The 24,187-nt window shown below is 39.2% G+C and overlaps 1 protein-coding gene across 1 annotated transcript in view; it reads left to right on the top strand.

Moving 5' to 3' along the window:
* The first annotated feature begins 473 nt into the window (after nt 1-473).
* The window catches only part of LOC124863292 (protein shisa-8-like), a 162,805-nt gene continuing 139,091 nt past the window's right edge, over nt 474-24,187 (top strand). Inside the window, exons 1-2 of the mRNA XM_047357619.1 lie at nt 474-2,505; nt 4,957-5,595. Coding sequence (XP_047213575.1) covers nt 5,030-5,595 — 566 coding nt within the window. The 5' untranslated portion in view covers nt 474-2,505; nt 4,957-5,029. The remainder of the gene's footprint in view (nt 2,506-4,956; nt 5,596-24,187) is intronic.

Below are 24,187 nucleotides of genomic sequence, written 5' to 3'. Positions count from 1 at the left end.
TGTTAATTCCTGTTGGACGTTTAATTTTGTTAGTTCTTCAATGCTTATGTAACAGTCTGACGTGCCATTTTTAGTCATCAACTCTCTAATAAAATTTCAAAACTAAAGAAACACTTCCTCTTTTACTTCAAACCAAGAGTCTCAAACTGATAAAATAGGGTTTTTACGCTTAAAGTCCTTCACCCATATTATTATCTTGGCAATTAGAGAGCACTTCATAAAAAATACTTCATTTTGACAAAAGATATTTGGCTATAGTCAAATGTATCTTTTTCCACCCCACATACAACTAAGGAGAAAAAAACTTGGTAAAGGCAGTGTCTGTGACATATAATGAGTGAGAGAGCAGGAGTAAAAGGGAGAGTCAACAAGCCAGAGCTGCACTCATTTATGCACAAAAGGCACTTGCATGTGTGTGTGAGTGCAAAAGAAAGACACCATGAGGGAGGGCAGGAGTGAGCCAGAGAGGGAGGAGTGACTTCGAAATAGGGAGTAGGGAGAGAAACAGAGTGATTGCGTGAGATACTAACATCCAGTCCTGCCACAGAACAGTAGAAGCAGCAGTAGGAGTGCGAGCATTGCTGGCGGACGGGACACAGACGATCCAAGCGGACCGAGGATTTAAGGGAATACATGCTGAAGAGGAGGCAACAACAAAGGGAGAGGATGGAATAAAGAAAAAACAAAGGGCATCGTATTGCTTCTGTGAGCGCCTCACACTTCTGTTTGGAGCATCCCACAAGCAGAGCACCAGTGAAAACACATACATATGATATATATATAAAATTCCTATACATATATATCAAATTATGCCTGTTTTCAAAGAAGCTGCAGCCGGACAACGACTGAATTGACATCAAAAAGCTTTAAAAAATTGGGAGATAATATGCAGCATTTGCTTAAAACTGTTGCATATTAAACCTTTGATTTTTTTCAATTGTTTTTCTCAGTAGGGGGAGATAGGAAACAAATAGAAAAATTTTAAAACTGGAAATTGAGTAACCGATGCAAGAATATTACAAAAGCGCTTTTGCTGTCCTATGTCCTGCATTTCCATAGGGGCTTCTTCTGAAAACAGGATGTTTTTGGTTCTGCCCTTGGTGCCACACTGCCGTTCGGCTGTCGCATCACCAATTGTCTCTGTCGTCTGTGCGGGCTGGGCTAGCTTTGTTCCAGTGAGGCTCATGCAGGCGCTCTGCTGAAAGTGCAGAGGGCAGTCTGCAGGCTCCCTGACCCCACGTTGATATTACCTCAGCAGCGGCAAAAAACTCCTACTGGGTCTGAGAGAAAAGGTTGAGGTAAGCCGAAGAAGAGAAGGACAGAGGTGAAAACACCAAAGGAAGGATGATTGGGGGGAGATTAGGATAAGAACATGTAATGAAAATAAAAACTGAGCCATAAATAAAGAAAGGGAGGGAAAACAAAACCACTGAAGAAGGAGAAGCCATGTTCCACTCCGAAATGGACAAATCATTTTAACCCATTAATCTTTTCTTTTATGGAGCAGATCCAAGACATTAAAATAATAGCTTCAGTACAGGAGCCCTTCTTGCTCTCTTCCTCCTCTCTCTTCACCTGTGCACTTGCAGGACAAAACTGAGCAGGCTGAAAGCCAAGAGTGGTGTCCTGGGTTTGTTAGACCCCTGGATCCAAGGAGAGGAGGGGTCTCAGGGGAGCAACAGCAGTTGCAGCAACCCCGCACACGGCGAGTGAAAAAAGCCATTGGACCCCTGTGTATACCACTTAAAAGCTCCAGACTGATACTGACAGTGTTCTGTCATCAGGGAGCTGTTTGTGGATGTGTACGTGTAGAAGTATGGATGTGCACAAGTGAGAGATACCAAGCCCCAGGTGCACTTCTGGACCGTGATCACCAAAGGATTCTAGCTTGACGAGAGCTTGAAGTGATCCTCTAAAGATATTTCACAGCTGTTGTTACCTGTTGGGTCTGTGGCTGAAAATAGAAAGCAACAAATTAGTTAGTAAAGACGTCAGCAGCTGAACAACTGAAAGCTACACTTTTCAGAGAGGGGAGTAACGTTTACCGAAGTGGATTACAGTGGCGCCGAAAACATGGCCACTGCAAAAATTAAAAAGATTCCTCTCAACAGTGACATTGACAGTAGCAGGATGATAGATGCAAGTTAAGACCTGTGGAGGACTTTTTTGTTTTTCTGGACATCAAAACCCATTTGACTTCAGTGTTAAGGTGTTATCCACTCGTGAATATGAGTCTATCTTTGGAATGAAAAACCATCCATGTTGGAACCTTTGCTTATTGCAAGTTTTGATTTGCTTTGTCTGCCAGCACCTTTGGGAATCTACAGATCTCCCTTTTCATGGATTATTCATCCACTCTGTGGGGATGTTCATTGCTGAAAATGCCAGGGGCAAGTTCATTCATAGGTAATACACCCTCCTAAATTGGATCCTCCTCCCCAAGGGTCTGGATTTGTCTACAACTGCCTCTGCTGTCTGCTGAAGACTTGAATGGCTTTGTAAAAGGTGATTTCTGCTGACTTTTTATTAACTTTGATAAACAAATATGTCTACACACACAGTAAAATGTCATGAATTCATAGTGTTTCTGTGAATGTGTATTTGTGTCTACAGGGAAATCATTAATTTATTTCTCTGTAATATAGCATAATATAACTGACAAAACCAGTGATAAAGCACACTTATCTTCTATTAATAAATTGAATTCAGCTCAGTTTGTCTTCATAGCACCAACTCTTGGTGGTCAGGTCAAATTCATACAGCCCAGGCTAGTTCAACTCAATTGATTCCTACCAAGTCAAACTCAATACATTTAATCTTAAAACTGCAGCTGTTCAACATTTGTTGCCAGTTTCTGATGTCCAGTTTTTGCAAAGTGTTTCACCTGCAAATACGTATTTTAGCTGATTCCAATTTCTCTTCAAGAACAAAATTAATAGTATATTTTTTGACTGGTCTCCATGCTGTAAACAGTTTAACTTTTTCTTTTAAGAGCAGAGGCGATGTCACACTGTGTGAAAGAACTCAGTTGCTGTAAAAAAGGGTTTAGCTGTTTTAAAACACAGACAGCAGGAGTGGAGTTAATATTTTAGGCTAGTTTTAGCATCTTGTGCTAGCAGTTAGCACAATTATCACAGAATTAGTAACTGTAAACAACTCTTTTCCCAAGACTTTTCAGACCTATACTTGACTCCATAACAGCCAGATGTTTAAAGTTCAAAATAATGAAACAAGACACATTTGCTGTCATACATTTAGCCTTTCTGGTAGATGCTGAAGTCAGCTATGGGTCTATTGTGCCCTTTTCCAGTTCAACAAAATGTTAATAGGTGAAGAATGGTTTCCTTGCACATCTGAAAGAGTCGTGCCCATAAGAACCAAAATTGCAAAAGTACAAAATGGTGAAGAGGAAAAAGAACCAGCACTGGCTAAGGTCGAGCAGCCTGTTGTAGCAGCCTGACTGAACAGCCAGCAATCCATCATAGAAAAGACAGTCTTCTTTTAAATAGCTTCTTACATGTCTCTGCTTCAGCTGAATCTCCCGTCACCCATCTGATACTGGTAATAGCTAAATGTAGCCTCTTTGACTAAACAGTTCCACTACAAATCCACAAAAAATAATATTAATAATAATAAAAAAGAGCTTTGCTGCCTCTGGCCGTTGATTTCTCACCAATCAATCTGGTGATACCCTTCACATCTGGGAGTTTCGAAAATGAAAGGCGATATCACAGACCCAAAAGAAGCATAGAGTGGAACTCAGTAGAGTCGCACATAAAATGTGTTTCATTCATTTTAAATTCCCAACTGTGAAACACAATGATATTATGCAATACTTTATAGGTTTGTTATTTTTTCTAGCATAACCACTGCTGAAAGAACTACCCCTGGGTAATGTCCAGCAATCTGTCTTGCTGCATTTCAGCGTGACCCATCTAATGTGTGGTACTGGTAAGAAAATATGGGCATGATGCACAGCAATCCCAAAGTGTTTTTGCCTTTAGCCTGCTGGCCATCTTCCATCTGTAGCTGCTACATAACACCTTTGAACTGTAAACCGCTAACCTATACATGATCAGAAGACATGGGTCTAGTACTTCTTTTCTTCCTGGATCAGAAACATCACAGCACTAGGCTGACTTCAATCCTCTTATGCCGTCTCTACATACCGTCCTTTAAGAAAACAATAGGAGATGGCTTTTACCTCTCGCTCCTGCAATAATGTCTGCTTAAAATAAAATTAAAAATAAAATAAACGATTTGTGTTTTGGCATCAGGGGGATGCCAAATTAAGTTGGGATTTTTAATTTAAAAATAGTAAATCCAATAGATTAATAATTAAGCATTTAATGTGCAACTTAGTGACATTTAGGGATAACTGAGCGTAATTGAAACTCGTAGTTGGTGGCAAAGTGCTTCCAATATAACCCTTGTATGTGTAGAATATTCACCAATTGTCATTGGTGAGATATATATGCTACCTTAGTTGTATTTAGATCGGAGGTAATTTGAAGCAAATCCGCAACAACAATGTACAAGGGCTAAGGGGTATGTGAAAGATGATTGAGTTTTCTTCCCTCAGCAGCAATGCCTATACCAAAAAGTGTTGATGTTAGCACAGTAGGGTTTAGGTCTGGTGCATTTGCTAGTTGGAAATCTGATTTATTGGTTGATTTCCAATCACAATCCAATCACTTATATTAATTGTTAAGTTTAATGCACAAAGTTCTTTGAATTAGAATTTTCTCTCTGATTTATTACCCCATCCTGAACATACACAATAAAAATCTCATTAATTGTGTTTTAATATACTAATCTGTCTAATTAAAAAAATAATAATAATAATAAATAAATATATATATATATATATATATATATATATATATATAGAGAGAGAGAGAGAGAGAGAGAGAGAGAGATATGTTTAATTGTCTCTTGTTGTTTCTTAAACTGCAGGAGCTTTTTTGGTCTTCTATCACCTGTTACTTTTCCGAACTGAGACGCTGCAAGAAATTGGAGTAAGTCCATCATGGCCGCTTCGATGTGTTCACTCTTGTTGAACTTTTCACTGGCCATGTTACTAGGCCTGACTACCCTGAGCGGACTGAACTCATGGCCATCAGGTCAAGTTTCAGCACAGGCATCTTCCAACAACCAGACCACAGAATCTCCTGTTTTACCAGAGGCAGCATTGGCAATACCAACACCAGATCCACAGTTACAAACAGATTCAACCAGTGGGAACCGCTGCTGGGGGTACTATGACGTCATGGGCCAGTGGGACCCACCATTTAACTGTAACGCAGGCATCTACCTGTTCTGTTGCGGTTCCTGCTTCTACCGCTTCTGCTGCCAGTTCAGAATCCACAGTTTAGACCAGACCTCCTGTTCCAACTATGATACACCTGTATGGGCGAACACCGGGAAACCAGGAGTACCTGTCACAGAGGTCCATCAGGAACCAGATCGGGATCGAACCCACATGATCGTGTACATTATCTGTGGGGTGGTGGCCATCATGGTGCTGGTGGGGATTTTCACAAAACTCGGACTGGAGAAGAGCCAAGGAGGTCAAACAGACATGACAAACTCAAGGTAAGAACAGAAAAGGATAGGTGGATGATTGAATTTATAAATAATATTGGGCAGATAGATGTTTGTTGATGTTAGCAGATCATTTCTATACCAGCCAGCAAATTAATTTGGTTAGAGTCCTCTGGTTCAGTTTTATTAGAATGCCATTAGCAAAACAACTAGAAACAAGGTGAAGGCATTTCTTTAGCTAAGGTGTTAGTCAACTCTTTGTTCGTCTCTTCATAGTCAATTTAGGCAAATATGAGCACACAGTTACGCTGGCTCACTCTCCCTTACCTACCTTAAATGCAATCATGTGTATCTCCCTAACAGTCAAATCATCCCCTTATACTCTTCATTTGCTTTATTTGGTTCACTTGATTGATAGATCATGGTTGGAATTTGCCTTTATTTAAGTTATAGTACACCCTAATAATAGAAAGAGCTGATTGTGAAAGTGCATACAAATTCTCAATCGCAAAAAAACGCATATGATTCCATAATCTAAACAAACATCAACAACAAAATTACCTTCATATCTGAAGAAGGAGCTACTTTAGCAGTCTCATTGAGAAAATAATGACAAATGTCTCAGAAGCAGAATGTTATTTTATGCTCTGCATTTGTTTTATTGGGTGCCAAAATGCTGAAAGCATTCAGGTGCTACTGAAATTAAAAAGCATGACACAAATACTGATTTTCAGTATTTTAATTTGATACTATCAAACACATAGTTGGGAGATTGATAATGGTGTATTTCTGCAAATGTGTCAAAAGCCAAACAATCAATGTACCAAGCCGATACAATAATAGTAAGCAAAAAATAGATAGCCCAAGCACAGAGAGAGACCACAACAGATTAAATAGAGTTCAGCGAAATGATAAAGATTTCAGCATAGGCGTGAACTAATGGTAAGGGAGGAGTTTCGGGAATTACGGCACACAGGTTACTGTGATTCCTTTGTACTGGTGGTGCAGTTTTACATTGATGGCTGATTGATCGCTGTGACACAACTATGACTGTGGCAATGCGTGGGCTCCAGAGAGCAATGGGAAGTGTGAGGGTGGTTTTATAAAGGATGGAATATTGAGCTGATCGGACTGGAAAGCAGCCAGTGGCTAGTACAAAGAGCAGGAGAGTGTGTTTGTTTGTTTGAGAGTGAGACAAAAGCCTGAAAGAGGAAAACAGAAAGGCAGAGGGAAAGTAAAGGATGCGATTGGGTCACATAACTGACAGTGTGTTAAGAATTGGCACATGGGGGCTTCTGTAAAATTCAATCAATACTTGATCTTATATCAGCTTCCTGGTGTTGCCAGCTGGATGAGTCTGGACCTTTTTCAGTTAAAACTCCACCAAGTCACCATCAACATGACGTAAACTTTGGTACATTATAGTACCTGATTTTTTTTGTAAAATTATTACTCAGGAGATTGTTGTAGGGCTGCACGGTGCCACACTTAGTAGCACTGTTACTTCACAGTAAGAAGGTCCTGAGTGTGACTCCCAGCCAGGGGTCTTTCTGCATGTTCTCCCGTGCATTCAAGGGTTCTCTCCAGGTAATAGTTAATTGGTCTCTCATAATTGCCCTTAAGAGTGAATGGGTGTATGCATGGTGGTTTGTCCTTTGGCTCTCTGTGTTGGCCTGCAATGGACTGGCGGCCTGTCCAATGTGTACCCTGCCTCTCACCTGTAGAGCACTGGAGTTCACTCCCACAATGCTGTATGGAAGTGGCAGGTATAGAAAATGGTTGGAGATTGTTAGAGAGAGTGCAAAAGTATTCCTACCAGGTGGCCTTTTCACCACAAACTTTAATACATTCATTAGAATATAATATTATAGATCCACACAAATTTGTGCATAATTAAGTTGAAGAAAACGTTAATATCTTATCCATGCAGGTTGGTGTAATGTCCGCAAATCATTTGGGCTATGTCCCTACCATCTTTGCACATCTAGAGACTGAAACTTCAGTAAATTATTTGGAAATTATGCTCAAGCTCATACTGACTGAATGAAGAGTGTAAGTAAACATCAGTTTTCAAGTTTTGCCACTGAATAGCTGGATTTAGTTCTGAACATTGAATAGACATCTCTAGCAAAGGAATATGCTTTTATCTATGTAATTTTATTGTAGCCCTGGCCGTGTGTTGAAGTGTTGATGCCCAGATGAAAGATGAACCTCCACCCCAGTCTACCATTTATTTGCAGCATCTAACATGTTTTCTTCTGGAACTGCCCTGTATTTAGTTTAGTCCATATTCCCATAAACTTTGACCAGCTTTTTCATCCTTGCCAGCACTACTTTTCTCTTTGGCAATGGTGAAGATGGGAGGACCTTCTTTCGCATTTGATGTTTTCCTTACATGGCTTATGGCCAACTGCAAATAGACTTCTATTGGCTTTACTTTATCAATGCCTTTATTCTAACAACCCTTCCATAGAGACCACATTTGTGGTTGGCTTGACAAATATCTGTACCTGTCAACAGATTCTCCCAAAAGAGCTGTAGATCTCTTTTGCTTCCCTAGAGCTATTATCAGCCTCTTCACTACTTCTCTGATTAACATTGTGTAACGTTTCCACTGGATTTTAGTTAGAGGTAGTAGAGTAAATGGGGTTAAAAACAAAGGTACACCATACCTTTATGATTTTCTTGTTAAAAAAAAATAGAAAACCACAATTATAGATAATTTTTACTCATGGATGTCGCTTAGATGTATATCCTACAAATATGTACAAGAGGCTGATATCAGCTCCCTCCGCTGGGCACTCCCTTAGAGATAGGGTGAGGAGCTTGGCCATCGGGAGGAGCTCAGAGTAGAGCCGCTGCTCCTCCACATCAAGAGGAGTCAGTTGAGGTGGCTCGGCATCTGTTTCAGATGCATCCTGGAAGCCTCCCTTGGGAGGAGTTCCAGACACGTCCCACCCGGTGGAGGCCCAGGGAACGGCCCAGAACACACTGGAGGGGCTATGTCTCTCCGCTGGCCTGGGAACACCTTGGGCTTTCCCCAGAGGAGCTGGAGGAGGTGTCTGGGTAGAGGGAAGTCTGGGCGTCTCTACTAAGTCTGCTGTCCCCAGGACCCAGTCCCCCGGATAAACCGGAAAACAATGAGTACGATTATGAACAAGAATATTTTCTTTAAAAAAAACTAGAAATAAACTACAAACTGATATTTCTGTCTGGAAAGCATTTAACAATGACAAATGTGAAATTAGTGTAAATGTATACACATTGGGTATCATATTCCCACATAATATGCCTAAGGGGCCTTACCCCTTTAAATACAAGTTTAAAGTGACATAGGCTAAACTGTTGCGAACGTGCCCTTATTTCTTTTTTAATAAAAAAATGGGACAAGGGTCACTAAGAGACTAATAACCACAAAAAGGGAGAAACACGAAAAATAAACACATTATTAGAAAGACTGATGCAAAGAGCTGAAAGGAAGTGACATATGGGACCAGCTCATTTTACAACCCAGCAGCCAACCACAGCTGTTTATTTTATATCAGCCTAAGTGTGTGTGTGTGTGTGTGAAAGGGAGATATAAAGGAGACGGAGATAATGACATGAGTGCTAACCACTTTAATGATGTGGAGACTCTGCTGGAGCATAAGAAAGTGAGAGACAGAGGGACAAAAGGAGAAAGTCATCCAAGATAGTTGAAAGTTTTGGCAAACATGGGGCCAAACTTGTGACCTTCAAATGACTTTCCACTAAAAGATGACATAGATAGGATTTTCCTCTTTCTGGAACAAAGTCTAGCTTTGTGTGCTTTTAGAACTTCTGCACATACTATGAAATACTGCACATACTATGCACACCTACACTTCAGTGAAGCATTTTTTTCTCTTGTTTACTACATCCAATGTAGCAAAGCTTTTGTTTTGCTCTCAAGCTTTAGGCTGTTCCATCTCTTGTGTGGAAACCACCAAAAAGGCAAACATACAATCCAATAATAACTCATCCAGCAACAAACAAAATGCATTGCATTAAATTCCAGTTTTGCTCATAATCAATTATGTACAGGAACATCCCTGGGGCTTTGAGAAAGAAAAACAGAATATGACAACGATTTTTCTTAAATCACCTTATGGTTTTTCAGAATTTTTTTTCTGACCCAGCAACTTCCTTTTGTGGCACTGTACTGGGACGATTACTACATTTGGATTGATTATTTACCACTAGGCCTCTACAGGCACACAGCCTCTTGGGGGTGAATTTCAGAAACAGATTGTATAGTTGACAAAAGATGGCAAACGGATGTGTAGCCACTTGCTGGGGATATTTAGTGACATGATTATGAAACACGCCTTTTACAGAACCTTGGCTTTAAGGGAAGTAACAACACAAGGCTAAGGGACGGGTCATAGGCTGCTTGACAATTTATGCCACAGCCAAAAGCCAGCAGACTGACCTTCAAATACAACCGTTTCTTTGGTGAGAAAATGAGAAAAACGCCTGTCTGTATAAAACTTACTCTATCAGCTGACAGATCTTGTCATAATAGAAGTCAATAATAGTTCTAGCAAAATATTCCTTTTGTGTTACTTTACTTTTGATAATCAGCTACCCAGAAAACATTTTTTTCCTCTGTGCGTGAGAAAAATGAATGGGTGGTGCTGCTGTCTGGTGTATTTCATCAGTATTTCAACTTTCTTGAACTGACGTTTCAGAGCTAAATGACATGTTTTTTCTTGTGTAGTTTAAGCTTTACAAGTACAACTAAAACTGGTTGTGTGAGACTTTCAGCTGCTTCTATTCGGTGCAAATATATAGATTTTTTTACACCACCAAGTCACAGCATGTGAATATAAACTGTTTCAGGGACACATTTGTTCTGAAAAAAGTGATGCATCTATTTACATCAAAGTAAGAATACTCATCCGAGCTGGAGTAAAATATACATCTGTCTAATTTCACTGGGTTTTTTTATTTCGTATTTTATAACAACTGTCATTCTCTACTGTAGAGAAATATACATACTGTGCTCGTGCCAGAGAGCTTTTAAATTTCTCAGTAGGGTGCCAGTCTGTTATGTCTACAAGCTTCTGCCTCTTTGACAAAATTTATCCTGCTGGACGAATTGACGGTAAAGTCTTATTCTGATGACTGTGCCTACATTCTTCTTGTGTAGCAAGCGACTGTACTATGCATAAACGCTTGGGTTCTGTGTCCCTGTTGTCTTGTAAAACAACACCAAAAAATGATTAGATGTTATTCAGACTTTATTCAAGGCAGCCATCTTAGGTAGCTCAAGGACCCTATCTGTTTTTTTCAGTTTGGCAGATCAGGTAACCACTTAAACCCTAAATGAATGTACTGAATTGAAATGCACTATAAGCACCTACACGCACACACCTTCAGACAGTATCTTTAGTAATACGCAATCACATTACAAGCCCAATATCACTTATCATAAATTATTTCACTAAGAAGCAATGTGTTCAAGGGCACACGCGATTAAATGTCCCTCCAAGGAACTAAACAACAATTTCCGTCAGCCGTTTTATTTCTTTACTGCATTGTGTTTCATCAGCAGTGCTTTCTTCTTGCTTTATTGCTCAGCTGCAGAGGTTCTTTCCATCATCACCTGTGACAGCTGTTTGCAACGGAGAGATAAACAAGCACACAGAGCTCGGCTTTCATGTGATGCACTCAGAGCAGTGGCCTCTTCAGTATTAGAACACTATAGTCTGAAAAGTTTTTATACTTTGTTTTTCATCAGTTGGAAAGCAACTTACTGAATACATTTTCAAAATACTTTATTAAGCATAGCAAGGACCAACCAAATGAACAAAGTTTGGGCCTGCATGGTTAACACTGTTGTCAGCTTAACTTTCTGTGAAGCGTGGAATATTCTCCTGTGGGTGTGTGGGTTTTCATGGAATGCTCCGGTTTCCTACAGTCCAAAACAAGACCAAGGTTTTTTATTATAACTAACTCGGGAAGATTAAATAATGTTATAATTTGGACCATTGCTGTTATATTTGACTCGCATGTGCTTCAAATCTTTAGTAGAGCAGTCATATTTGATAATTTAGAATATTATTGAAAAGTTCATTTATTTCAGTAAATCAATTCACTAAGTGAACATTATATACATAAATTACACACAGACTGATGCTTTGAAACCATTATTTCAGTTATTTTTGATGATTTTCTGCATACAGCTAATGAAAACTCGACATTTAAAATTTGAATATTACAGCAGACCAATAGAAAACATTTATTCTACTGAAACTTGTGTTTAATACCTGCTTAAAGGTTATTTTCAAAAAGTGATTTTAATTTTATCCTCATCAGAAAGCATGTTCTAATTTACTTAATTTAATTGGCTGTACTACTTGTACATTTTGCTGCGTTTATCTGGTGGATTTTTTTGATATCCCAAAAAATCTGTGGCAGCCCTGCTCACCTGGTGATCAGCCTGTGTAAGATCATCCATTCGTTAATGCATAAGACATACATTTATTTTTTCATAGTATATGCTTAGACTAGAAGAGAAGCCAGACAGATGTTTTTTTACTGCTAAGAGTACTTTTACTTAGCATCACTTCCAATGCTAACACATTCAGACACTGATCGGTAGGGAACGTGGGGTGCCCAAGATGGGCAGCTACATTTAAACTCACAACCTTCTGATTGCAGCATGAATACTGTACCAAATGAGCTACAGCCACCCTCTTTCCTTCTCTACATTCAGACTCACCATTTCAGATTGCCAATTATTTCTCTTTTCATTTCTTGGCAGGATCTTTCTGTCCTTTCCCATAGATTCTAAAGGGGTCTCATGAATTAAACATGGCCAAATCAAGCAGAAAAAATTTACGATAAATGGTTGGGGTTTTAGGAAAAAAGAACAACAACAACATTACACTACTTTTTATAGTAATTCCAAATGTATTGGGAACATTGAAATAAGTTAACTATATGGAAAAGGAGAATAGTTTTATAAGATATACACAGATTGGATGCATATGACAATAGAGGAAAAAATAATAACAGGAGAGATAAGAATACAGTGCAAATTCAGGAGGGCAATATCAAGAATTTACAGTTTGTACCCTTTACATTACTTCATCTTGATTTGAAAATGTGTCCATGTATTATTATCTGACAATCCATTTGAATTACTCTCAGTTAACACTGTCCTAAGAACTTGAGTTTAGTGGTTTGGTGAGTGTTCTACCAACGCCTCCTTGTCCTTCATGGTTGTATCTCAGGTAACTTACATGCTGTGCTGCAATATTGATAGAGGTAATTAGGCTGCATGCATCACAAAACAAGAACACGCTGATTGTATGTTTTGGAAGATGGCCGTGCAAAGAAACGTCTTCACCTGAAAAACATAAAATACAATGTATTGCATAAATAAATCATTAAAGCATGTTTATTGCTCACTGTATTCTGTATTATTTCACCACTGTTCTTATCGTTTAAACTCCTTGCTAAAAAAGCCAGAATCACATCCAAAATGTAAAGTTTTGTCACTTTCATCCTATTTTACCTAATACTCATAAAGCTCACAAAATTAGAAAACAAATTTAAATGCTGTTTAACATATGTACATAAAATGGTTCACTCCCCTTTACGTTCTCAGATTAGACATCACACAGTTAAAGTGTTTTTGCTCCATAATGAGAGGTTTATTTTTGAGCTTTGGCTGTGGGCTGTTAACAGCAAACTGTGTAATTTTTGACTTTGCAATTTGGAGGCTCTGTAGGAGAGCCTTTTCTAGTAGGCCTTGTTAAACTAAGAGAATATATTACCATTTATATTCAGTGTACTATGCTAACTTCTTTCGGAGTGCGTGCACTTTATTGACCATGTTCATTTCAGAGGTTCTGTATGGGTTGGTATATTTGGCTGTTTACGTGCGTGTAGCATTTACATGAACTCTGGGAACATGTTGCCCAAAACATGGGCTCCATTTTCACTCCATTGAATCTGCTAATGGTCTTGTCCCAGTGACTGATGCTTGCTCCATGCCTTTTTGACAGAAAATCAACTGTTTACATGTAGCTGTTGGTTGGAGTGCCCAATAGCGAGGATTGTTCCTATCTGTCTGTCAGTCCGTCCATCTGTCCACCTGTCTGTCGATCTATCTATCTGTCTATCTGTCTGTCTCTGTCTGTCGATCTATCTATCTGTCTATCTGTCTGTCTCTGTCTGTCATCTTTTAATATCTGTCAATATTCTTTCAAGGGTAGAAAGCACAAATAAAATATATCAGGTCACAAAAATAAAATAAAACAATTTATTTTAGCCTGAATCACATTTTGCATTATAACCTTGACCCTGAACATCTAAAATCCTAAAGCTTGCTTGGCCATACTTTTAAAGCTACAAAGGGTAGGGGCTAAAATCAGATGTACAGGTCCTTCTCAAAATATTAGCATATTGTGATAAAGTTCATTATTTTCCATGATGTCATGATGAAAATTTAACATTCATATATTTTAGATTCATTGCACACTAACTGAAATATTTCAGGTCTTTTATTGTCTTAATACGGATGATTTTGGCATACAGCTCATGAAAACCCAAAATTCCTATCTCACAAAATTAGCATATTTCATCCGACCAAAAAAAGAAAAGTGTTTTTAATACAAAAAACGTCAACCTTCAAATAATCATGTACAGTTATGCACTCAATACTTGGTCGGGAATCCTTTTGCAGAAATGACCGCTTCAATGCGGCGTGGCATGGAGGCAATCAGCCTGTGGCACTGCTGAGGTCTTATGGAGGCCCAGGATGCTTCGATAGCGGCCTTTAGCTCATCCAGAGTGTTGGGTCTTGAGTCTCTCAATGTTCTCTTCACAATATCCCACAGATTCTCTATGGGGTTCAGGTCAGGAGAGTTGGCAGGCCAATTGAGCACAGTGATACCATGGTCAGTAAACCATTTACCAGTGGTTTTGACACTGTGAGCAGGTGCCAGGTCATGCTGAAAAATGAAATCTTCATCTCCATAAAGCTTTTCAGCAGATGGAAGCATGAAGTGCTCCAAAATCTCCTGATAGCTAGCTGCATTGACCCTGCCCTTGATAAAACACAGTGGACCAACACCAGCAGCTGACACGGCACCCCAGACCATCACTGACTGTGGGTACTTGACACTGGACTTCTGGCATTTTGGCATTTCCTTCTCCCCAGTCTTCCTCCAGACTCTGGCACCTTGATTTCCGAATGACATGCAAAATTTGCTTTCATCCGAAAAAGTACTTTGGACCACTGAGCAACAGTCCAGTGCTGCTTCTTTGTAGCCCAGGTCAGGCGCTTCTGCCGCTGTTTCTGGTTCAAAAGTGGCTTGACCTGGGGAATGCGGCACCTGTAGCCCATTTCCTGCACACGCCTGTGCACGGTGGCTCTGGATGTTTCTACTCCAGACTCAGTCCACTGCTTCCACAGGTCCCCCAAGGTCTGGAATCGGCCCTTCTCCACAATCTGCCTCAGGGTCCGGTCACCTCTTCCCGTTGTGCAGCGTTTTCTGCCACACTTTTTCCTTCCCACAGACTTCCCATTGAGGTGCCTTGATACAGCACTCTGGGAACAGCCTATTCGTTCAGAAATTTCTTTCTGTGTCTTACCCTCTTGCTTGAGGGTGTCAATAGTGGCCTTCTGGACAGCAGTCAGGTCGGCAGTCTTACCCATGATTGGGGTTTTGAGTGATGAACCAGGCTGGGAGTTTTAAAGGCCTCAGGAATCTTTTGCAGGTGTTTAGAGTTAACTCGTTGATTCAGATGATTAGGTTCATAGCTCGTTTAGAGACCCTTTTAATGATATGCTAATTTTGTGAAATAGGAATTTTGGGTTTTCATGAGCTGTATGCCAAAATCATCCATATTAAGACAATAAAAGACCTGAAATATTTCAGTTAGTGTGCAATGAATCTAAAATATATGAATGTTAAATTTTCATCATGACATTATGGAAAATAATGAACTTTATCACAATATGCTAATATTTTGAGAAGGACCTGTACTCTTCAGGTTTTCCTGCTGGTAGATACAGATGAGTGGTACCAATTTAGGGTTTTCTTTGAGGTCTTCTTGTTTGTTTTCTGTGCATATTATTTAATCCTTGGAAAGCCCATTGAAGGGGAACCCTCAATTTCAACTGTGCCAAAGTACACCCGATATCATGAAATAAGATGCAATCAATAAAGTAGACAAAAACAAATCAAAAACAAATCAGCCAGATCATTAAATAAAAATTGAACAGGACAAATCAGTGGGAAACACCTCTGGAAAGAAGGAGAAAATATGACTAAAGCAGATTTTGAACCAGGTTTGACTTTTCAATTAAACTTTTGATGATTTTGATTTTTTTCTAATGCATTGGCTGGTATGAGCTTCTCACATTATGATAATCTGGAGCAAAAATGTTAAATCTAAGGTATTAACACCCACATTTAAAAAAAGTAAAACATGAGCAAGTTTACTATTTTTAAATTAATGTTCATTTTATTTTATTAGATTTTGGATCAGCTACACAAAGATGTTTCATTCTGGATTTTTACCTTGCATGGATTCAATCGGCATCCTGTAGCACATGTCAGTGAAAATCTGCTTTTGCATCTGCCTTCTGTCATTTTGTTCACAGCATCTCCTGTCTGATAAAGCACCGTAATCACTTCCCAGCTGTTACCTCCAAACAACGAGAAAGTTTTTAAACTTAGGCGCCGATCAAATTTGCTCTTCTCAGTGGTGCAAATACTTATAACCACTCCCAAGACCGAACATAGTTTTGGTGTAGTCTCCGAAGAGAGGCGAAACAAAAAGTGACAGATGAACAAAGGTGAGGGGAAACCAATGGGAACAGGATGATACAGAAGGGAAGAATTCACTTCTTTAGTTTGGTTTCCTCTTTCATCTCCAACCCATCATGTTTTTTGTGTTTGATTTGCTTTTCATGTTCTCCCCGCCTGTGCTTGTTGCATTTCCTGTTGGCCTCCTGTTGTGTCAATTTCATTCCTTTCCCACTTGGATTTCTTCTCTACTCTGCCACACAGCTGAATTTCTTATACCACTATATACATATATATATATATATATATATATATATATATTGTATAAATGAACCAAACCTTCGAAAAAGCATTGACCCTGTTATTTATTAACCCCAAAGCACTGCTAATACAGGTGCACTTAAACTCATTAGAAACACTTAAAAGTTGTTGTGACAGCACACTTAGTCCAAGGCCTGTATTTAAATAATACTTTTGCCTTTACTTGGAAAGTATGGTGATACATCTTTTTCTCATAAACGTTCATAGACAGGCAGATGAGAAAACGCAGTGCACTGTCAAGGAAAAACAATCGAATTTTCTAGGTGTTTTTTTTTTTGTAATTCAGTACTCTAAGCCAAAATCCTATCACAGAATCGGCTGTGTTAAAAAAAACTAAGTCCACTATAAATAAGATGGGAATTAGAACTACTAAATATTAATTATTTGTTGCACCAGTCTGAAAAAAACACTCAGCCTCAGCCTATTTTTTTTTTTTTTTATCAAATCCATGTCAATTATATAAATTATTTGTGCTGAATGACACATTTTAATCCTTGTTCTTTTTATACATTAATTTAACCTGCTCACCATTTTTTCCTGAGATTTTCTTTATACTATCATCATTGTATTGGCTACATTTGTACAGATTCACAGACACATACTGTATGTATCAGAAGAACAGCAGTGACTAGAAGTAGTTTTGTAATGTGTATAATGTTCTTGTGCTGCCTTTCCGTCTGTGGAGTTGTGTTATTTTTTTATTAGGGACTCCTAGTGTTTGGGAAGAGAACTACATTGAGTGTACCAAAATAAACCCTGCAAAGGACTCCAGTTCATCTCTTTCCTTTGCCAATTGATATCCAAATTTTGCCATTTTGTCTCTTCCTTCTTTCATTTTATACAAATAAACAAAACTGATCATATCTCATTTATAATCAATTGTACTATTTCTGAGCAATTTTCTGAGCGTTTTTGTTTCACTCTATTTCCATTTCCTTTGGTTTTGGTCCTCATTTGGACCAATTTCTCTTGTGAAATGCTCTTTTCAAATACTAATTATAACCCTTAATCAAACCAGAATAGCTCAAATTGAGTGTCTGCTCTTATTTACAGTTGAGCCTAAAATTATTCATATGTTTGGAAGATTTAGATTTAAAGTGTTTTACCAACGTGTTTAATCTAACTAGGTTAACCTTTGGAGTGGCCATGCCAGAGTCTGATAGAGAATTTATGGAGGGGGCTAAAGATTAGGTCGATGGCAAGGAGGCTTTACAATTGTAAGAAGGCTTTGATTCATTCAGAATCAAATTTTAACAAATATGTGACCGTACGGTTAATGTGAGGGAACACAAACAGTGTGTCAAGACACATATCATATAGGCCACAAATCAGAGATGCCCAAGCCCAGTACATACTGTTATACCATACTGTATGTAGATGAAGACAATACCTTAACATATACCATGAGGTTAACCGTTAACCTAGACTCCAATAAAAATCCTAACAGAAAGTATTAGAAAACAAAACAACAAAAATCTAACCCTAAAACTTGGTTATGCTAGTTATGTAACACGCCTGTTGAAAGCACCGGGTCCAGGCTTACGTCACTGACATCACAACTGTATAATGTTCTCATCTGCAACACGCTGGCAGCAGCAACATCCCTTCCCATGGCCCTTCAAGCTTCATACTTACATAAATTACAATCCGAAGCACGCATGTCCCATATTCAACAACAGCAGCAACAGTTAAGAAATAAAGCTTAAAGGCTCCAAAATAAGCTGAAACGTAAATGAAAGCATTTTTTGTACCCTTTCATTTCTGATTAAGTGCAATCACAAGCATTTCACAAACACTAACAGAGCAATGATCCAATGGGGGACTTTTTCTTCAGCCTGATGAACAGCAACATCTATGGCATCATTAAGTCTTTTGCGTTAGGACTGGTCAAAGCCTCCATTATTGTGAATTTTGCTGCAGACACGCCAAAACGTACAAATGCACAGTCATATTAGGCAGCTGGCACACAGTCGATATTGTTCCAATTATACTGATGCTGTATCAACATTTCAATGTCAGTGTGACGCAACACGAATGTTTGCCAAGAGGAAACCAGCCACTGAGAGCAGAGAGAGAGAGAGAGAGAGAGAGAGAGAGAGAGAGAGAGAGAGAGAGAAAGAAAGAAAGAAAGAGTTTGAGTTTAAAAATAACTGTATTTCACACTCTAACCATCAATAAAAAGCACAAAATAATAATCCATAAAACAAAAAACATTCTAAATCAAAAAATCAAAAAGCAACAACTAAAGATGCATCATCCACTGAACACAAAACATCATTAATACCCCACTTATTTACAAAGACAGCTATGTTCTTTGTCAACTTAAAAAATTTAAATTCCACACGAACACGAGCAACTACTAGTCGCTTAAATAAAACACAAACGTCTTCCGTTTGATGTCCATTAATTTTGTTCTTTCTTGATATCCATATTGCTAATTTTGCCATCCCAGAAATAAAATTTAAAAGTATGTAAATAGCTTTCTTTCTTGCACAATACCGTGGACCATAAATAAAAATACAGTTAGAAAATTGTACACCAAACCCACCAAACAAATGATTCAAGAGAACAAAAAGAGGATTCAATCTTGAACATTCAACAAAAATATGACACAAAGTTTCCTCCTGCAAACAATAAGGACAGGCAACACTAATGTCAGGATTAAGGTGTGCCAGATACCTGTTTGTAGCTATGGCCCCATGCACAATCCTCCATTGGAGGTCATCAACCCGTTTCTCAATAGGGGGTTTGTATAGGGACCGCCAACAGCCTCTTGGGGTCGAGCTGGTGTCAAAAAACTCAGTCCACTTTGACACCCTCACCTCTGCCAGAAACCGTAAATTTAAAACCTTCACACAGATATTGTACAAGACTTTCTTCCCCAAGCCTTCAAAACAACCTAGTGGTGCATCCTGTAGAGACATCAGTTTTCCTGGCTCATCCTGCCATTGGTCCACTGCAGGAGAGACAATCAGGGAAGGAAACACATACTCATCATCCCATTGGTCAAATAAAGTACTATTAGCAACAAAACCTCTGATGGAGTCTGGCAGAGAAGCGCAGGTTTCCTCTTTCAGTCTTAACACAAATCTGTTAGATCGCACATCAAGACTCTCAGTGAGACTGGACACAGACAACTTCATCAGATGACCCAGCTTCACACAGCCTGCTTCTCTCATCTTAGATCTTAAAGTAACAGAAAAACAGAAAACAGCTGTGACGAAATGAAATTATTTTCAAACAGAGGTTCTTCAACAACCCACATCCCTGGCGTTGCATCAGTCTTCCTCTCAAAGGTGAGAATCTGCCAAGCATTTAATACCGATTGATAAAAAGGAGTAAGACCAGTTAAGTCCAAGGATCTTTGTCGTAGCAAAAAGAGATGTTTATCATATCCAATACGTCCTGCTTTCCTCAGAAGAAGACATGCAGTATCCAGCCATGGTAATCCAACACCATATAACAGTTTCTGCGCTGTCTGAAGCCTGAAAGCCGTGATCCGTGAGGTTATATCTATGAGTCCTTGTCCTCCCTCTTCTACTGGTAGGTACAGGGCTGCAGCTCTCACCCAATGTCGTCCAGACCAGAAAAAATCCACTAGAGTCCTTTGGAGATGTTGTATGAGAGATAATGGTGGTGTTAACACTGTCAGTTTATGCCAGAGGGCCGAAGCAACCAAGTTATTAACTACCAAAACCCTTCCCCTGTAAGACAGCTGAGGCAGCAGCCATTTCCATTTGGATAATCTGGCACACACTCTCTCCATTAAACCCTCCCAATTTTTTTCTAAAAAGGTATCCGTCCCCAAAAAAACACCCAAGAATTTTATACCTTGGTTAACCCAATGAATATTACCTGGTAATTTAGGGAGATTATTATTAGTCCATGGACCAATTTTTAAGGCAGAGCTTTTTTCCCAGTTCACTTTAGCTGAAGAAGCTTTTTCATAAAGTTCCAAACAATGTTGAAGACCCATTACATCATTCTGATTTTTTATAAAAATGTTTATATCATCAGCATAAGCAGAAACCACTAAACTTGTATAATTTGACAAACCTGGGAGAATTACACCAGTTAGAGTAGAGCGCAGTTGGCGTAAAAGAGGTTCAACTGCAATAGAATACAACTGTCCCGATATGGGACATCCTTGTCTAATACCTCTCTGAACTTTAACTGGACAGCTTAATCCTCCCCCAACTTTAATAACACAAAACACTTCATTATACAATAAACCCAACATAGAAATAAACCCATCACCAAATCCAAAAGCTCTTAATGTTGAAAAAAGAAAACAATAATCAACCCTATCAAAGGCTTTTTCCTGATCTAAAGAAATAATACCAACATCAATTTCATAAAGTTTACAAATGTCAAACAAATCTCTTAAAAGAAAAAGATTATCCATGATAGATCTGTCAGGTATGCAACATGACTGATCTCTGTGTATGATAAATTCAAGAATGTCCTTCAACCTATTCGAAAGCACTTTAGAAAATAATTTATAATCCACACAACAAAGTCAAGTCTCCTTTTTTTGGAAGTAAGGAAAGAACAGCTTTCCGGCAGGATGGTGGCCAGATACCCGTCAAGGTGCACTCCTTGAGCACCTCCCACAAGTCCTCTCCCAGCAGCCTCCAAAAATGTTTATAAAAGTCTGCAGGCAAACCATCTAGACCTGGAGTCTTGCCAGGAGCCATTTGTCCAACAGCAGCAGTCAGTTCTTCCAATGAAACTTCAGCATCCAGAATTGCCTGATCTGCAGCAGAAAGTTGAGGAAGACCATCCAGTAGAGCATCCACACAGCTGCTGTTACAGGCCTGCTGTCTAAAAAGGTCACTATAGAAAGTCACTGCATGCTCCTTCATGATGTTGGGATCAGTGGTCAGAGTTCCATCTGGAAGCCGAAGACACATCATCTGCTTTGTCTGGCTGACATTTCTCTCCAAATGAAAAAAGAAGGATGTAGGGGCATCCATATCCTTAACGGTAGCAAACCTTGACCGAACTAAAGCCCCTTTAGCTCTTTCATGCAAGAAACAACTTAACTGATCTTTCTTATGTTTAAGCTGTTCATTATTAGCCATTTCTGTAACTACATCATTTTCTGACTGTGTTATTTCAATTTCTAAATTCTGAATCACATTTTTAATTTTAATTGTAGAATGGCTTGTGTATTGTTGACAAAAAACTCTTATCTGAGCCTTTCCAACCTCCCACCAGTCAGTTAAGGATGTAAAACCTGATTTTCTTGCCTTCCATATCTGCCAAAAATTACTAAAACTTTGGCAAAAAAAACTGTCTAGAAGTAATTTTATATTGAAATGCCAATAAGATCTGCATCTAGTAGTGGTTGAAAAAAGGAAATCCATACAAACTAAATGATGGTCAGAAAAACCAACTGGATACATTAGGCAGTTGGATAGTCTATTTCTATGAATTTCTGAAATATAAAATCTGTCCAACCTGGCCCCACTCACTGTCTACTCTTTCATTTTTACCCATGTAGATTGTTTAGCTTGCGGATGTTTAATCCTCCAAGCATCGACCAAATTAAGCTCCGATATCACCTGAGCTAATTTAGAGGATGATGGAAAATGAGGTTCTTCTCCTGTTCTATCTATTGTAAAATGAATAGTGCAGTTACAATCCCCACCCATCACAATACACTCATCTTGATTAGACTGCTGCAAAAAACTGTATATTTTCTCAAAAGTCTTCATCCTGTTATCCCCTTGATTTGGTGCATAAACATTAATAAAGCAAAAAAGAGAAACTTTCTATCTCTACTTTAATCCCCAGGACCCTGCCTGGGATTAACTCAATACAGGAAATTATGTTAGCATCCAGTCTTGGTGAAAATAAAATTTCTACACCAGCGGATGACCTGGTCCCATGAGACAAAAAATATTTCCCTTTCCAACTCATACCCCACTCTACCTCATTTTCATGATCTGTATGTGTCTCTTGTAAAAACACAACATCAAGCTTCTTTTGAAAAATCAGCTCTAAACTAACCATCCTTTTCTGTGGATCCCTCCCACCATTGATGTTTAATGATCCCACCCTGATATTATTCATACAGGAGAAACGGAGAGGGAAAACAGACAGAAACAGCAAAAATAAAACCACCCAGTGTATTATAATCAGTCTCATTTACATATTTTTAACCGTTTTGAACCTTTTCCTTTGTTTGCTAAATACTGTTTCCGGACATTTGTCATGTGCTTTTTTAACCGGAACCTTTTCTTTTCATCTAACATTTTAAAATCTACTATTTTCTGTACCATGAGAGCGCTCTTGATACATTTTTCCACATCAGGAAAATAATCAAGAACTTTAACATGTTTTCCAAAGGTTTCATCAAGGAAAACATTGATTTCATCCAAAGTGTACAAATCACCACTGGATGTTTGGGAATCTGCTATTGAAATGCTGTTTGAATCACTGTCATACTCCATATTTTCTACCTGTTCGTCTTCAGCTGCAGGCTGGGCCGCTACCCCCTCACCTGCGGGCAGCACTGCTGCCTCGGCAGCACCACGGTTCGAGTTAGCTGTAGGATCTGTTTCTAAATCAAAATTGCCACAGATTAGGGAATCTTTTGGAACAACGATTCCAATTTTCTCAAGGTCATTCTTAACAGGCTGTATATCCAGATCGCTGCTTCCCTCCCCAGCCTCAGAGACAGTTGACGGGGGAGGCACCCCCTCCTCCACAGCCGGAGGAACACCAGCAGCCAGCGACGCTTCTCCATTTGGATTTATCTCAACCTGCCTTGTCGGGTTTTTGTGCGGACAAGCGGCTCGTTTATGCCCGATACCCCCACACTCAAAACATTTCATGTTTCCGGTGCTCGCGTAAACCATATAAGATCCTTCCTTATATTTAACTCTGAAAGACACTTCCAGCGTTTGTGAAGCAGAGTCTAGAAACATTAACACCTGTCTCCTAAAAGATTGGACATGTTTTAGTTTATCATCCTTACATCCCAAACCCACAGTTTTGAAACCGCTAGCAAGTTTTCCAAAACGTTGGAGTTCTTTCTCCAGCAAGTTATTCGGAATGAAGGGCGGCACACCCGAAACAACCACCCGGGTGGAGGGCACTGCAAGCGGGGACACCAGCAGGTATTCTCCGCCTATTGTCACCCCGCTAACAATCAACTGAGTAACAAAGCGTTCTTGTTTCAAAAAAACCACTACTCCCTTATTCATTCTTGAAGCATAAATTAAATTGATGTGACCGACAATATCTCCTACAGCCAGGAGAACTGTCTCAACTGAGATTGACGGGTCAGGTTGAATCCGAATCCCATTCCTTAAAGAGAGGGGCGGCGCCCCTAAAGACGCCATCCCCGCAAACAAACAGCGCTACAAGCGCTAAAAAAAATCCAACAACTCCGAGACTTAGAATCAGTCCAAAATAAAGGATATTAAAAAAAACAACACATAAAAAAAAAATAAAAGGTCAGAAAAACTGTTAGAGACAACTCATCCACTCTCTCAGACTCACCACGTGCAGCGTCACCATCACCA

Source organism: Girardinichthys multiradiatus, chromosome X, assembly GCF_021462225.1.
Source record: "Girardinichthys multiradiatus isolate DD_20200921_A chromosome X, DD_fGirMul_XY1, whole genome shotgun sequence".
In the NCBI taxonomy this organism is placed as follows: Eukaryota; Metazoa; Chordata; class Actinopteri; order Cyprinodontiformes; family Goodeidae; genus Girardinichthys; species Girardinichthys multiradiatus.
Note: the sequence above shows the minus strand (reverse complement) of the source record. Positions and strands in the feature narration are given on the sequence as shown.